The 17,086-nt window shown below is 31.7% G+C and overlaps 1 protein-coding gene across 2 annotated transcripts in view; it reads left to right on the forward strand.

Annotated features, from left to right (window-relative positions):
- Gycalpha99B (guanylate cyclase 1 soluble subunit alpha 2) overlaps nt 1-17,086 on the forward strand; it is a 109,829-nt gene extending 92,743 nt beyond the window's left edge. For both annotated transcript variants that reach the window (XM_085664812.1, XM_085664813.1), the window contains 10 exons: nt 3,595-3,668; nt 3,872-3,954; nt 11,922-12,267; nt 13,492-13,858; nt 14,331-14,510; nt 14,942-15,080; nt 15,399-15,565; nt 15,665-15,808; nt 16,279-16,433; nt 16,554-17,086. In XM_085664812.1, the coding sequence (XP_085520938.1) occupies nt 3,595-3,668; nt 3,872-3,954; nt 11,922-12,267; nt 13,492-13,858; nt 14,331-14,510; nt 14,942-15,080; nt 15,399-15,565; nt 15,665-15,808; nt 16,279-16,433; nt 16,554-16,749 (1,851 nt within the window). In that variant the 3' untranslated portion in view covers nt 16,750-17,086. The remainder of the gene's footprint in view (nt 1-3,594; nt 3,669-3,871; nt 3,955-11,921; nt 12,268-13,491; nt 13,859-14,330; nt 14,511-14,941; nt 15,081-15,398; nt 15,566-15,664; nt 15,809-16,278; nt 16,434-16,553) is intronic.

Here is a 17,086-nt window from a genome sequence, read left to right on the forward strand (position 1 = left end):
ATTATTATCGTGTAAGTTTCTTTTAACTTTACTTCATATTATCTCGATTCATCGAAAATTGAACCGTATTGCTATAAGAAAATAAGGGAAAAGGAAAAAGAATTTTGACGATATAACAAAATCTGGGAAATTTAAAAAGATGAAACTCGTACAGTAACTAATATTGTTAAACCGATCGATGGAAAACTTGACAGTGACGTGTTACGAAACTGCAACTTCACCATTTCTGTTTCGGGCTATCAGCTTCACATTTTGTTTCCAACGACATTCCTACGAATCGAACTGGCGGCCCTTTCGAAACTTCGTTATTTAGGCAAATCAACGGAAATTGTGTTCGGTGAGTGAGCGTATACTCATCGAATAGTCCCGTCTACTTCGCGATATCCGTAAAAGGGAAGAATCTAGTCGAAGAGAAGAGAAACTGAGATTATTCGTAGGTACTCGATCGAAATACATTATCTAGAAGTTTCAAACGGAATTTGAAATAAATAAAGATCGATTGAAAAAAAAAAAAATATATATATATATATATATAGTTCCATTAAAAATTTCAACGCAATGCAATGAAATAATGAATATATAAATAGGTATATGTTAGAAAGATTTAATCCCGGCTTAAAGTAAAAGCACGCTAATCGAAAAAAATATATTCCAAAACAAAGTTTATAAGATCTCTTGTCGCGCTCGAAAAGTAAAACGAATTTTTGAACAATGCAGAAAGTCTTGCAGTCGCTTAACTGTTAGGAAAAAAAAATTTAATGGAATGGGTACCACGAGCGAGCGAACTTTAAGTTACGGAGAATCTGAAAATTGTGTATTATAAAGATTATAACTTCTCCTATAAAATTGTTAACCATGTTAAAAAAAAAAAAAGAAGAAGATAATACGCTTTAACGTGACATACTTGATTAACTCAAAAACTTCTCCATGACGCCATACTGTTCGTTTTCTACTAAACAAGATATTTTATTAATATCCAATCATTTATCAACAAGAAAAGTATTCCTTCTGATTAGATTCTCTTGACTTTGCGATAAACGAGAATGGAAATGAATAGATTATTTGATTAATAGAAATCAATCAAATTTGATGAAATTATCATTAATCAAAATCACATGTAGTTACATCAAATGAGAATGATTAAGAGTGAAATCGTTGAATCGTGAACGAAGAAATATATTTGATTAATTATCCATCTTTTGGTTTCCCATGTCCTAAAGATTCTAGAAGAATCATTGATATTCTATAAATATTTGTACTTTCTGTGAAATAATAGTTTGAATGACCTTCTATAACTCTCTCTCTCTCTCTCTCTCTCTCTCTCTCTCTCTCTCTCTCTCTCTGTCTCTCTCTCTCTCTGTCTTTCTCTTCTATTTCTCTCTCGTCCTCTCTTTTCGACGGCACCTCTATCGATTTTGGCCACCAATTGGAGCACAACTATCGAGACATTGAATTCAAGTAAACGCCTTTGACTTTGCCAAATTCAATGTGGCTTTGGACAGAGAGACAAACGAAATATTTTATGAATACAATATAATGAATGCTCTTATTATATTTCACTTTTTCTTTCAGAAAAAATGTTTGCTCAATGCGTTTCAAATGTTCGTTAATAGCACGCTTCAGAACCAACGTTGCGTTTGTTAACGAAACAAAGCGATTACAATTGCTGACTTGCAACGATTCGAATGCGCTGTGAACAATTTCAACAGTGGGATTTTTATTTTTTTTTATTTTTTGCTGGGATTTGAAAAACTCTGTGTGTTTTTTTTCCATATTTCACGATAAATTAAAATTTTTATCGTTTTGTTTGTATAAATCTAAGTATCGAACATGTATTTTAATATATAGTGTATGATATAATTAAAAAATGTATATATAAAATTTTATATATCTTATATATGAATGTATAATTTTTAATGAACCCAATAATCTATTGAAAGTAATAGCTATCAGATATTTGATTATAATAGTCTGGAAAATATCAATAACTTAAAGAAACTTTTAAACTTATGATCAACCAATAATGAAAGCTTCGATCATCTTTTACACACAATATTATTTCCGAACCAACCGCAAAAAATCTCAACATAATAAATACTATAGTTTTCACCTTGGAAAAAGTAATTATCTTGAATATTCTCAAAATATTTCCTATTAAAACCCGAAGGAAATTTCTTACTTTCATTAAATGAAGTCGACAGAAGGACATACTAGAAGGTATAGAAGGTAAATTTCCAGTGGATTTTCCAATCCGATATGTAGATCTCAATCGAATCTCCAAAGCGTGTGATTACTAACCGACACACTTTTTATCGACTATTCTAGGCTTTTACAGCTTTACCCTATCATTCGCAATTTCATTCTATCTCACTAATCGAATAGTGATTCAAGTGATAACACTTTTCTTTTATTCGTGTTTTCCTCGCAATTTGTTATGTAAGTCGATTGTATAGAATGAACTCAAATGTAATATCTGTTTTTTATTTACGCATACACACACACACATATATATATACTATGATTGATATCAATGATCTCTGAAATAATAAACCAAGTTACTATTAACATTACTATGTTAATCCATTTCTAATTTAATAACATTGTAACATTAAAATATGAATAATTACACGTTAATAAAATTTATGAAATACTTTTGTATTTCAAGTACATATGTGAAATTTGTCTTAATCAATATAACGAAATTATTATTTGACATAAATTCATGATTAATTAGACGAAGAGAAAAAATTGAAATATATTTTATAAAAGAATGAAAATGATTTCTCATTCCTTGAAAATGCATCACACGCTTAAATATATTCCTTTTCAACGAATGCAGAGATGCAAATGTTCTCTTAATATTAAACTTCGCCGTTTCAATCATGCCCGTCCTAACTCGATTCTAGTCGGCTATCGACGAAACAATTCCGTTCAAGCGGGTCGAACGACAATTTGATGTAATTCGATGCATCCAATCGAAGCAGAAAATTATTTAATTTCTATGGATTCGAAAATTTTCAAGAGATATTAGAAAAATCATCATAAAAAATATATTAGTTTTCAACAAAAAAAAAAAAAAGAAAATTTCCATTTCTGAAAAAATTGCATTACAATGTAAAAAGAATCGAACGAAACAATAATTCTTCGGGGAGAGATAAAATTTTTAAGACATTTACCAAACTTTCGGAAGATCTATGATGCTCTCAAACGTCGGAAATGTTCGTTTATCGAAGATGGATCATGAAAGTTTTTAGTTATTGCCTCGAAATTTCGTATGATTCATGTTAGGAGGATGATGAAATTCCGTAATCGCAAAAGAGCAAATCTTTAAAGAAGTACAAACACTTGTAAAAAAAATGATAAAGAGTGAATGTATCATGTTTTATGTTTAAAAGAAAACATGCATTTAATATGGAATACTTATTTTCGATGTCAATTTTACAAGATAGTTCTTGTTTTCTTTTTTTTTTTTTTTTTGAGACGAAACGTCTATTGACTCGAGAGCTATTATTAAAAAAAAAAAAAAATAAAAGAAAAACAATAAATAAATTTTCTAGTTATGCGTTAAAATAATGTTCGATTTATTTTTTACAGAACGAAGTGATCGCTGTAGCTTTGGAGGCCCTATTGAGCAAAAGCGAAGTGTCTCTTCCAAGTTCTACATCCCTGTAAGTATTTTCATCTTATCTTGTTTCCATAATAATTTTTCATTAGTCTTCTAGCTTTCTCCAGTTATAATATTAGCTTTCCCTTACTTATTTACCATAATTTATATTATAACATTTATATTAACTCGAGGCGCATGAAAATATCGTAATTTTATTTGTAAAAAAAGATTTACAAAAATGAACAATATCTGTACTTGTTTCAGAGACAAGCTACTTTATAACGTCGACACGGAAAAAAACTACAACTTGTTGGAAGATATATATGAAACATTAAATTACGACTGCGGTAAGTGTTTACAATATAATAATACGTGAAACGTTTGATAAATACATTGGCATGTAAAGCACTATCGAGTATAATTAAATAAAACATTTCATGTTATTCAAGAGCGCTAATGAAATTAACAACATTGTACTAATGTTACCCTTTGTTATCCTTTCATCTTTTTGCCGAAGCCATACGGCATAAATGTTCTCCCGTGAAAAGACATACAAACTTATAACCAAACTTTTCCGGCTTCATATTCTACGAAAAGAAACGGTAATACCAACTTCCTCGTTTGTTACTATTGAAACGTTTAAATCAGTGAAATTAAATTAAAATGTTACAAATAAGATTACAAATAAAGGTAATCAAAGAGTAGGAATATAATACTCTATGATAGACCTTGTGGCTAATGGATATACAATATTCTATATCAATTATATATTGTATTGTATATTAATTGCGTCAGTTGATAAAAATCCGACTAGAATAAAACGTTTTTATTCAATAGAATTGATTGAACGAATAGAGTACAGGTATTCAATTAAACACTAACCATCCTGATAACGATCCACCTTAGCGATGGAATAGTGCTCTAACCACATCCAAACCAATGCATCTCCTATTCATTTAACACTATTGATTGGACTCACTCCGACATCAAGAATTTCGAGCTGACTCCGGGCGTTATGCTTTTCGAATAAAATTGCATGAAAATCTTCGAGGTTCGTTTACTCTAGCGGGAAAGGTTAATTAGGTTGGACGTTTCTATCCATTGCGAGATACGAACTCTTTCAACTCGTATACTATTTCTCTGGCAGCCTTCCTCACCCTTTCATATCGTAGCTGAGTTCTTTTCATTATCGTTGATACCGTTTATTAAGACTTAACTTTTTAGTGGATCACGAAATAAAAGTGTGATCATGATTTTATGAAATAAATTAAATCTATCCATTTTCATTAGGATGAAATCCATGGAACACTTTTTGGAGACGGACATTAAAGATTAAATTGATTAATAATATGAAAGATATGGATAGGTCGAAATAGGACGAAAAAATATTATTTTTAGTGAGATACTTAAGTCTGCTTTTTGTGTGAAATGATTTAAGCACCGTCGAAAAAAAAAGAAAAAAGAAGGATTTCAAAGTAAACTGTTTAGAAACATTGTCCTATCTTTTATATCTTTTGACGTTTGTCTACTTTTTTATATTCCCTCTTTTTGTTTGGCTCCGTTTCTAGTCGATTTTTCGTCGGTCGTTCCCTTCAAAAGGATCCGACGCCATAAAGGCTGCCTCTAGGATAATAACTTTGTAGCTTTTGGTATACATGCCATTGGGTCTTTTCTCTTTTCTTTTTTTATTTTTATATCCGCGTTACCGTATATACGTAAGTAATGCAAAACAAAGAAGAAACACAGTACGCTGATAGCTTTTGCGGTCGACGAGCCGATTATGGTGATTTCTAACAAAAACGAAAAAGAAAAAAAAAAAGAAAACGAGAAAACAATGTAATGGCCGTCGTATTATACCTCGAACACGATCTCGTAATCGTTAAAGTGTACGAGGTTATATCTTGACTCGTTTTCACTGATTCCTTGCTTTTTATAGTATCTACCTTGATACGACAGACAAATCTAAAGATTCAGTCGATTTAAATCACATATATCGAATTTTACGTGATTTGAAGATAGTCTCTAGAGAATACTTAAATGGTTGAATAAAAGTTGGCATCTTCTTGGACGATCCTTATCGTAAGGAACGTCTTTTATTTAGAAATAATGTCAAATGTAAATAATAAATACAATGATCATAAATAGATAGATATTATCTAATATATGTATACCGACAAGTTGATATTACTTAAGGAATACAAATTTCAAAAATGTTAGGAAAAGAAAGAAAAAAACGGAAAAAGTTTTTGAAACTAGTATATGTATATGTGTGTGTGCGTGTGTGTCTGTATGTGTGTGCGTGTCTGTCTGTGTGTATATAATCAATATATTGCAGAATCTAAGAACGAAAAGAATTTCGTGCAATTAAGAGCGAAGGTTCGACGACAATTCATGCTTTGAAAGATTAATGAGATAGGAAAGGCTTGATCCAGAGAAATTGCATGCAAGACACTCATGGCCAAAGCGGAGCACCGAAGATAATATTTTATGCGCGTAACTGGTGGGAGATTATTGATTTAGTGGGAAAGAGAAGCCACATTGTTTCGATACAAGCTGACTAAATTTAATGGATTAAATCGATGAAACACTCAGATTTTCACTCTCTATCTCTCTTTCTCTCATTGATACTGTACATACGATATTTTAACAATAATGCTTTATAAATTTTGTGTTTCGTGAAGGGAACATCAATCATTCTTTTTCATAGATTCTATAGAACGAAAAGAAAAGTGGAAAAGAAATGAACATCGATATTGATACTGAACTGTCACTATGTAATGTCGAACATTCATTTCAACGATAAAAGACCGTGATCTTTATAAAGTTGTTTTGGTTGATCCTCGTCGCAAACATAAATACAAATACAAATACAAATATATAACATATATACATATATATATATATATTATTTATTTTCTGGAAATGCGATGCATCCGTACTCCGTTATGATTTATGAGAAATGATCCCTACGATGATTTTCTTTGTTGTAATCTAGCAAGAGAATGCATGCTCATTGCTCACTCTATTTTTTATTTTTCTTTCTTCCTGGGTTAAGCGAGAGAATTTTAATGAATCGATGCACGACGAACCACAGCTAACTGCAATCCTGCTCGCACTCCTTTTGTCTCTACTGAATTCTAGTTGAAAGCTCGTATTGTCGACGATGTCATTCAAAATAGCAAAAAAATGAGAAATTCACTGTGCTCGACCAATTCTTTTACGGTAAAATTTTGTGAATAATAGAAAGACCCTACAACGAGATCGATTCCCTCATTTCGTTTATAATTAGAAATGATTTTCAATTCTAATTAAAGCATACGAACACACGTATGTTCGTTACAATCGACGTATGTATGTATATCGACGTATGTAACGTCGACTGTACTGAAATACCCGATGGCTAAGTTAGTTTATGTCATGAACGATGCTTGCCTCTGATAATTTTCGCCAAACCTTTCAACGATAAGATAGTTTTTATGAGAACTACGATGCATTTAAAAATAGACAATTCTCGTCGGCTGTAAATCAAGTCGAGCGATGAAATAAATGAACCATTAGAAAAAAAAAATAAAACTATTGCGATAAAAATGAATTATCTTATCAATTAGAATTCGAAGAAATTATTTTTATCAATAATCATTCGATTCTTAAATCAATTACTCCTTTGATTTATAAATATTTACTAATTATTAAAAGTATACTATTATATTTACCAATATTTACAACCATATCGCAGACCACGTCTATTCGGACTACTAATTCGAATCTTTCTAGCATTTACGATGGTCAATTATTAGGAACAAAATAAATAACGCCGAACAAAAACAAAACAAATACTAATGTACAATATGATCACGCTTTATTTATTGGTTTCTACGAATGTATTTATTGGTCGTAGTAATTGATTCTTTTAGATTGATTCATTCATATCCCTATAAAAATACATAGATATATATTTTATATAAAAAAAATTTGACGTTCCTAGAAATGTGATTTTCCACGTAAATAGTGAAACAACTCTTGAAGTTCTATATGAGTCATAGCTCGTATTCGGAATAATGTTAACGACATTACTGGCGCCGTCCAAAAACGATGTCAATTGGACGATTTTTCTGACTTGTGACAAACGCTATGAAATTTATTGTCATTGAAATCTTCGTGAGTACGTCGCGAATGACACCTTAAGAAAACTTGTTTTAACTTTACAAGGTTAAGACTAAAAGATAAAAGTCGATCTTATCTATTGTCCCTGGAAAATCGTTAACGAGAATATGAAGTGTCTATAATTCTTAATAACTTTCAGTAATAACGGATTCTCACGAGAGAGAAGATTTATAGAAATTAATTAAAATCTATTCAGACTATTTATTCGAACGTTCTTCTCTCTTCAGTTAATCGTATAAAAAAAGAAAAGGGAAAAGAATAAAAAAAGTTACCTACATTATTTTATTTCCATATTATAAATATTTCCAATATATAAATTTTTCCAATTTATTATATTTTAAACAAATACGGTACCGCAAATATTAATCCTAAACTTAAATTAATTTAAAATCTTACTTTTCAATTTAATTCATAGTTAATTGAAATTAAATACTCAATACGTTTGCATTTAATCTCTCATGCATGAAGAAAAATTCTGAAAATCTAATATCATTCCTTTTAAAATTTTACCATTTTAAATATAATGTAGCGTCGAATATACGCTGAAGAAAATTTCGTTCTCATGTTATCTAAAATATTTCTCGCAATTAACTCAACATATGAAATCATTTTAATTAGAAAACGATAAATCAATCTGTCTTTTTTCGAATCATTAAATCCACGTGTAAATCTATATCTAATTTGACGGATTAATTTGACGTAATGATTATTAATTCTGCTTGTTGATCATCGTAGATCAAAACTTGAAAGTCGATTTGAAAGAGTTTTATTACAATCTGCCCTCTTGAAAGTGAACTTTGCATGAACAAAACTCTTCGAACGATCTGATTTCGGAGGTCGGATGAAACAAAGAGAAGAGAGAGAGAGAGAGAGAGAGAGAGAGAGAGAGAGAGAGAGAGAAGACTAGGAAGATGGACGAGTGGACAAGTAGAGTAGATAGATACGATCAAAGGATATATATCGGAGATTGACATGAAACCTGTCTATCGATGGTGGATTTTACTCAAACCTTCATCTTGGAGAGTATGTTAACCTAATTTGCACTGGACCGTCAAGTACTGTGGTTACAATTAAACGCTACTCCAGGAACGTCCCATTAATCAGCCGGTTGATTTGAATTGGTCACTCGATATCCAACAAACAGTAATGTACACAGATTTGTCTTTGGCAATCAGAATTCAACATTGGTTACCAATATCGATGAAGAGTAGAGAGGGAGGAAGATTATAATTCTAATACAAGAAATTTACCTCGTAAAATCTTTAAACATCTCTGATTTTAAGGCGTAAAGTCTCTGTGCACATTCGCCATTGCGGCCAACAAGGAAATTTATCTTTCGTGTAGTAGAACGTAATGGTTCGTTAAACTAGTAACATGGTACGATGCTTTATAAGCAGCTCTTAGCAAAACCGACGGTATTTCGAGAGACACCGACGATAAACTTACCAATGGCACGTAACTGTGATAGATATTGCACTATTTCCGATGTATAGAAACATCAAGGAAAATATGCTTTGACGGATAAAATTGTTTACGTTTCGTTAAAAAACAAACTCATCGATAAATCTTAGAATTAATTTATTAATCGCTTTATTGGAAAATAAAAAATTTTAGAAACCAATTTGTATCATTTTTATATCCTCATTCGCTTATAATAGATTTGAGAAAACGAAAAAGATGTCATTCGTCAAAAACAAGTTCTAGCTGTACTTTTATTCTATTTCATATTTTGGTCAATGAAAAAAATCTTTAAAAATGAATTATCTTTTATGAGAAGTGTTCTCGAGATTTTTCGCAAATAATATTTCAGCGTTATTCACGGTGTCGTGATCAGTTGATATTTGTAAACACGACGGGAACAAGTAGTTCGTACTGCGGAAGCACTCTGCGTAGTTTCTCGAGCGGAAACGGAACTTCCTGCCACGACGTGACGCAAGTTCTCTCAAAACTTTAATCCTGCTTTTTTTTGTCAAAGACGCATATGTATTCGTGTTAATATAGAATCACTTCAAATGATTTTATTTTAACGAATAAAAGAATATATTAAGAAAAAGAAATTTTGAACTATAGATATTTGCTAATGCGATGAACTCATATTCACTCGTATGAATTTTTCCTAAGAAGCGGATTGCTTTTACATTATGGTTTTCTACCGAGAGCTAACCAAACTAAAATGATAAATCAAAGATTATATCGTTAGAGCATTTGAATGTACTGCTACAAAGAATATAAAACGCGATAGAGATGACATACTGATTTTAATTTGCATAATAATAAGAAAAATGTTCGTTCAAAATCTGAAATTCGTACTATGCTTAAACTGATATTTCAAATTTACATACTTACATATGTATGTATATGCATACTTTGAAATATATCGTTACAGAGAAAGAGAGAAAAAAAGAGAGAGAGAGAGAGAGAAAAAAAGAGAGAGAAAGTAACTTCGTCGGGTGGTATGAATTTAATTTTTCTTTAATTTAACTTTAATATTTTTACGCGTTCTCGAAAGCTCGTAATTATTACTCATATTCGACCTCTCGCAATTCGCAACTTTATTATTCATCGTATTTAATATCACAGGAATGTGAAACGGATATCGCAATAACAAAAAAATAAAAGTGTAATTCAAACGTAATTTTCTTCTTCGACGGTTTGTGTTGATCACATTGAATATCGATTTGAAAACGAATCGATCCTCTCAACGATGTACGACAGTGATATTGAACGTGCATCTCTTTTGATGGCTGGATTTTCAGATTTATCGTGAGATTCGTTCGTCAGAGTTACCATCTGGAAAAAAGCACGTATCGTACACCAGTATTACGATTATGACAAAATTGTTAGAGGCAGGTAAAGAAAAAAGGATAGATCTTTGTAAATGCTCATGTAAACGTTCACTTTATTTCTCTATTACTTTTCTTTTTGTAGTCTTTCTTGCATTTTATTATAATAATCTTTCTGCAATCTTATCGTAACAGCTGATTGTTCGATTGACATCGAATGAATATACAATAAAATGATTTTTCTTTTGTCGGATGAAATTGTGGGTACTCATCAATTTAAAAATAATAAGAAATGAAAGAAAGAAAGAAAGAAAGAAAGAATAAATGAATGAAAGAAAGAGAGGAAAAGACAAGTAAAAAGAATTCTACTTGAAAAATTTTCGTTAAAGTTTTACCGTACGATTTGATGGGCCCTCATCACGAGATATTCCAGATGGATGGTCATTCTTGGTGCATGTTATCATGTATTACGTTGGCCGTTATCGATTATCGAGTTTTCTCGCGCGCATGTAATGTAAAATAATATAGTAACGAAGCCATCGGTTAAAAGACTTTGGTCGTATCTATTTTCGGAATCTCATGAGGGATCTGCAAGTACTGGCCTTAAAAGGGGTAAAGAATAGGAAGACCGAAGATGAGAGTTTCTTCTATCTCTCTCTTCTTCTTCTTCTTCTTCTTCTTTTTCGTTTTTTTTCTCCATCGCTTATTTAACGATCGTGTGAAGATCGTTGCTGAATGACTTCGGAATAAAAACGAAACTTCTCATATTTATTATCAGAATAAACGTTAACTTTCTAAGAAATATGGCAAGTATTAAACATTAAATACGAACGTATCTTGGGAATATAAGCGTTCAGTTGGCTTAAAAAAAGTATTATAAGTTGGTTTCTCGGCTTCTTGGAAAAATCCTCGGGATCGAAAAATTTTCTTTCTTCTGAAACTATCTAATATCGTACGTGTATTACCATATGAATCGATTGGTTTATAGCTTTTCTCGGGTATCGACAGGTAATATTTATATGCAGATTAAATTCTACTTACAGATACAGTCTTTGGCTTTACACAAAAAATAAAGAAGTTGCTTCTTTAAACGTCCAAGACAATAACGAAAGATATGTGATAAAACGGATATCCGTTTGAAATATACGTAACATTGAAGTCGCTTTAGGGAATATAGTTATAGGCACGTACTGTCAATAAAGTAAACTCTAAGCGACGGCTTATGTCGTATAAGAAAAAAGTCAAAACGAAAAAGACAAATAGAGAAAGAAATAGAGAGAGAGTGAGAGAGAGAGAGAGAGAGAGAGAGTGAGAGAGAGAGAGAGAAAAAAAGAGAAAAAACATCATATTTTTTTTTTATTTTTTAGAAGTCGACGTCGAAGCGTTTCTCGACGAGCTAGGACAAGAATTGATCACTACTGCATGCGTCGGCCTTCTTGGGCGGGCTTTTCGATGCCTTGGAAATGATCTGACAGCCTTCCTGACGACTCTCGACGGCGTCAACGACGTCGTTCAACATCAGTCCGGCTCGGATAACGAGGCCGAGTTCGTGTGCATCGCGACACCGGAAGCGTTGGAGTTACATTTCACGACCGATTACCCGTCCGTCGCCTATCTTCTCGTTGGTAGCCTCAAGGGCATCGCCAGACAGTTTTATAACGACAAAGCTGATGTGTACATATTGCCCGATCCTTATAATTCCAAATTTTTTAGGTAATTATCATCGAAACTTCGATTACAATTCATTTTATGATTTTAATTCGTTACCGTAGAGTTTAAGAAATTTTATATATATTTATATATATATATGTTTGTTTGGTTCTTTCTTTTGTTTTATTTAGTTAAATCTTAAACGAAGAAAAAAGAATTTATATAGGATAAAATTTATTTGAAATTCTTTATCGATAAACTTATGACGCAGAATTGAAATTCTGAAATATCGATTTCTCTACTAAGATATTCTGCATGTCTTTATCGTGGTTATAACTTCAGTAGTTTCAGGGAATTCATACGTATTATTCGTTTGTCGCGTCAATCATATACCGATATCACTGAAACTCGTTTAGGAAATATAATTCATAGATATAATGGAAGGAACTTTAAAATTTACCAACAATTGTGATTTATTTTCTTTTTTTTTTTCCTGATTCGAATATAAATAAATATTGATCAATGGTGCATTGCAAATATTTGACAGAGGATAAAATACAAAAGTCGATTTTTCATTTTCGAGTATGTATGCAACCTATTTGCGAATGAAGTATAATATCTCTGCAACATCGATTAAATTCTCCAAGTAGAAATTTTTTTTTGAAAATGTTAATAATAGCGATAAAGTTAATAATATTATTCGAAAGAAACAACAAGAAAAAAACAAACAATAAGTTATTTTTCGATCGTAAGTTTGTTCCTTACTAATTGATTATATTAGCACTTAGACCGTTATTTCTTCAGCAATGAAAACACGTTATCGATTATAACATCGTCTAGGAGGTTTCATTATCGAATGAATGTGTGGAATACGAAATGCAAGATCAGACATGAATCCGTGAAAATGATAGTTACCGGAAGTACAGTTAGTAGGTATGTACGAGTTGGAAAGTTTGACAAATTCGACAAACGTCACGTATGACTAATAATATAACACCCAATGTTCGTAACATTGTTTTCGATCGTTTAAATCGCTGATAAAACTATTCGTTTGCGAGTAATAATAAGAATAATTTTACGAAAAAAATCATAGCTACGGTGAAAAAATACGTTTTTCAAAAAATATATCTTTTGTCTCCTCTGTTTATCTATCCATCTGTCTATCACCTTTGAAGAAATTTTCTCTGGTAGAGTGATTGTCAAAAAGATCCAAGTTCTTTTAGATGGATCGAAATAGCTTTTAAAGAGTAGGATATAAGATTCGCTAACGGTCGAGTTATCTTTCAGGTATCGCATCACGCCAGAACGTTATAGTGATCGAATCGACGACGATTCCGACGTAGTCGCGCCACATTATTTCTGTCCACTCTCCACTGAAGCCAGGGACCTTCGTTTGGGGGTGGCAAGCTTTTGCAAAGCTTTCCCATGGCACTTCGTCGTCGATAAAAACTTCGAGTTCGTCCAATTGGGTGTCGGCTTTATGAAAATCTTCGGTCATTATTTGGATCGCCTTGGAAGGGGAATATCGACGTACTTTGTGTTCACTCGACCACACGGGATTACTTTGACCTTTCAAGAGATTCTGAAGCGCGCGAACACGCCATTTGTTCTAACGTTACAAAGGCCACACGGCGCTGAGAAATATCCTGCTGAGGTATATAAATCCCCTATGAGTTTAGAAAACTTTTACTTTGTTTCATCCATCGTTAATAATATATTTCAAATAATCCAGATAAATTACGGTATTAACATCTAACGAATTCATCTCGTTACTTCTACGGTTTATAGAAAATGTAACATAATTCATTGATATATTGTTTGATAAAGAGCATTAGTAAATAATTAACATACTATGTTAATAACATACTATGTTAGATAAATATAGACATCAAGGTGGATATCGTTGATAGTTCTATATTATACCATGTATGTTCCTCTCTAGACAATATCAAACTGTACAATCTCGTAATTCGTAACCACAATTCGAATAGTTTGAATACATTCCTGATCGATTCCAATCCTGTACTAATTCCACAAGATCCTACTAAATAATTATTATAAAACATAACGAGCTAAAAAATGAATAATATTAATCAACTATTATCTACTTTAAAATCTATTTTTAGGGTTTGGAAATGAAGGGCCAAATGGTTCATTGTCCGGAATCAGATTCGATTTTATTCGTGAGTTCGCCGTTTCTTAATGGATTAGACGGTCTCACAGGAAGAGGTCTCTTTATTTCTGATATACCACTCCATGATGCTACGAGAGACGTTATCTTAGTGGGCGAACAAGCAAGAGCTCAGGTAACAAATCACGTCTTTATTTTGTCAACAAATAAAATCGTATTGAACATTGAAACGAGTTCATAAGAAGAATAATATCCGTTCAATGGTCGATATTAAGACGTTAAGAAACGCTAACAAAATAAGTTTATGTACCTTCTCGTAGTAATAATGCACTGTGAAATGTGAAAGGAGTAAATCAATATATATATATATATATATATATATATATATATATATATATTTTCTTTAATCTTATTTACTCTCTCACACAGCCATTTTAATGGCTAGTGCATCTGTATTTACTGACAAGTAGTATGTTACCTAGAGTCATAAAATATATAGCGAAATGGACATAAATTATGATTGTATTTCATGTATCTTAAATATCGGATATTGATAAGAAAATACTATATAAAATAAATTAAAGAAATAAATGTATTCCTTTGTAGGATGGCTTAAGAAGACGTATGGATAAATTAAAAAGCTCCATAGAAGAAGCTAACAGAGCGGTCGATGTTGAAAGAGAAAAGAACGTTAGTCTGCTTCATCTTATATTTCCACCGGATATAGCGAAGCGTCTATGGTTGGGTAAGTCACGGATATTGGTAAGGTAGAGATCTTTAATATAGAAAAATTTTTAAATAAAAATGAATTCATTTTGACAATAAGTTATTTTGTAAAAAATATCATTGTTTCTATGAATAAAAAAATAATATTGGTCATCAATTTACTGAATTACGAAATGACTCTTATGAAAAAAATATCATAAGGTCCTTTCATTGCCGATTTATGATAAGTCAGGGAGCAATTTTAAGGGCTGATAGTAAAGACATGGGAAAAATGAGATCTTTACATGAGTAAGATACATATAATTTGGAATATGGAATGGAAATTTTTCTTTTGTAGGTGAAACGATTGAAGCAAAAATGTATTCGGACGTGACGATGCTTTTCAGCGATATCGTCGGATTCACAGCAATATGTTCGACAGCAACTCCGATGATGGTCGTAAATATGCTTCAAAATCTTTACGAACAATTTGATATATTTTGCGGACAATTGGATGTATACAAAGTGTGTTATTATTTATAATTAATCTTTAATAACTGTGATGCATCGAAACGTGATATCTACGGAAAACTTTTTGTAATTTTTAACTTATTCCGGTATTAGGTAGAAACAATAGGCGATGCTTATTGCGTGGCGTGTGGTTTGCATCGAAATACAAATACTCATGCACAACAAATCGCTTGGATGGGCTTAAAAATGATACAAACGTGTACTCAACATTTAACACACGAGGGAAAACCTATCAAGGTAATAATAACGCTTATTTATCGATAAATTATTCAATTCATTTTCTATATTTTCAAAATAAAGGAAGTGTAATAAATTATTCATTTTGCTAGAAAGATTGAATACAAAACTTATCATGGTAGATGATAATATTGATGCGTGTAGAGATCAATAATATTTTTTATTACTATTAACCTACCTAACAATATCATCCAACTATTGTTTATTATTTCCTTCTTGAAGACTATTAAAACTTTTCCCATTATAAAGTATCCCTTATTCGCGTTGATAACGGACTACTGCTGCGATACGGCAAAGAAAAAGAAAAGATTTATACATTAAAATTAACTTTTAAAAGAAGCTTCGCAAATTTTATTTTTATACTTTTCTTTTACATTTTCTTATCTCATCGAACGTTAACTCTCTTCGGATATTCATGAAATCGTTCCAATAGCTAATTTCAAAATATTATTATAGTTATTATTTTTCAGATGCGTATTGGTATTCATACAGGAATGGTATTGGCTGGAGTAGTAGGTAAAAAAATGCCGAGGTATTGTCTTTTCGGGCACAATGTAACGCTGGCCAACAAATTTGAATCTACGAGCGAGCCATTACGAGTTAATGTCAGCCCCATGACGTATCTGTATGTATAACGAAGAAAAATATCTCTTTAGTATTGATGTATTTTCGCGATATAACAAATTTTACATTAGATTAGTCAATATTGTCTAACTTTTCTATAAATTATGTTATCTAATTTTAGACACTTAATTAAGACATCAGGATTCATTTTGGAACCGCGGACCAAGAATAATTTACCGAAGGAAATGCCAGCAAACACATCTGGGACCTGTTATTTTCTGAATGGCTATCAACACAGTGACGTAGATGCAAAGGAATCCTTAAACGCTCACATTCAAGCTGCGATTACAGAACTTGGAATTTGCAACAACATATAAACACTTTTTTAAAGAAAAGAAACAACGGAAAAGAAAAGAAAAGAAAAAACAAAAAAAAAAAGAAAACAATCAGAAATCCTTCGATGAAACACACATCAACTAGCCTTTTCTCTTCATCAACTTTATCGATAATTTCCTTCGAAATCGAGAAATTAATAAAACGATAAATTATTCGATTTTAATCAGAAAGCTAAGCGTGAAGGAGCTATACACCGATGTCGAGCTACACGTGAGACTACGGTTATAACAAAAGTCCAATGAGAAATCCTATGTCGATAATATTTATACGCAGAGTTTTAGGTTCGAAATGATTATATACTTATGAACAATGCGACAA

This window comes from Vespa mandarinia, chromosome 2 (assembly GCF_050613455.1).
Source record: "Vespa mandarinia isolate Hongniang chromosome 2, ASM5061345v1, whole genome shotgun sequence".
Taxonomy (NCBI): domain Eukaryota; kingdom Metazoa; phylum Arthropoda; class Insecta; order Hymenoptera; family Vespidae; genus Vespa; species Vespa mandarinia.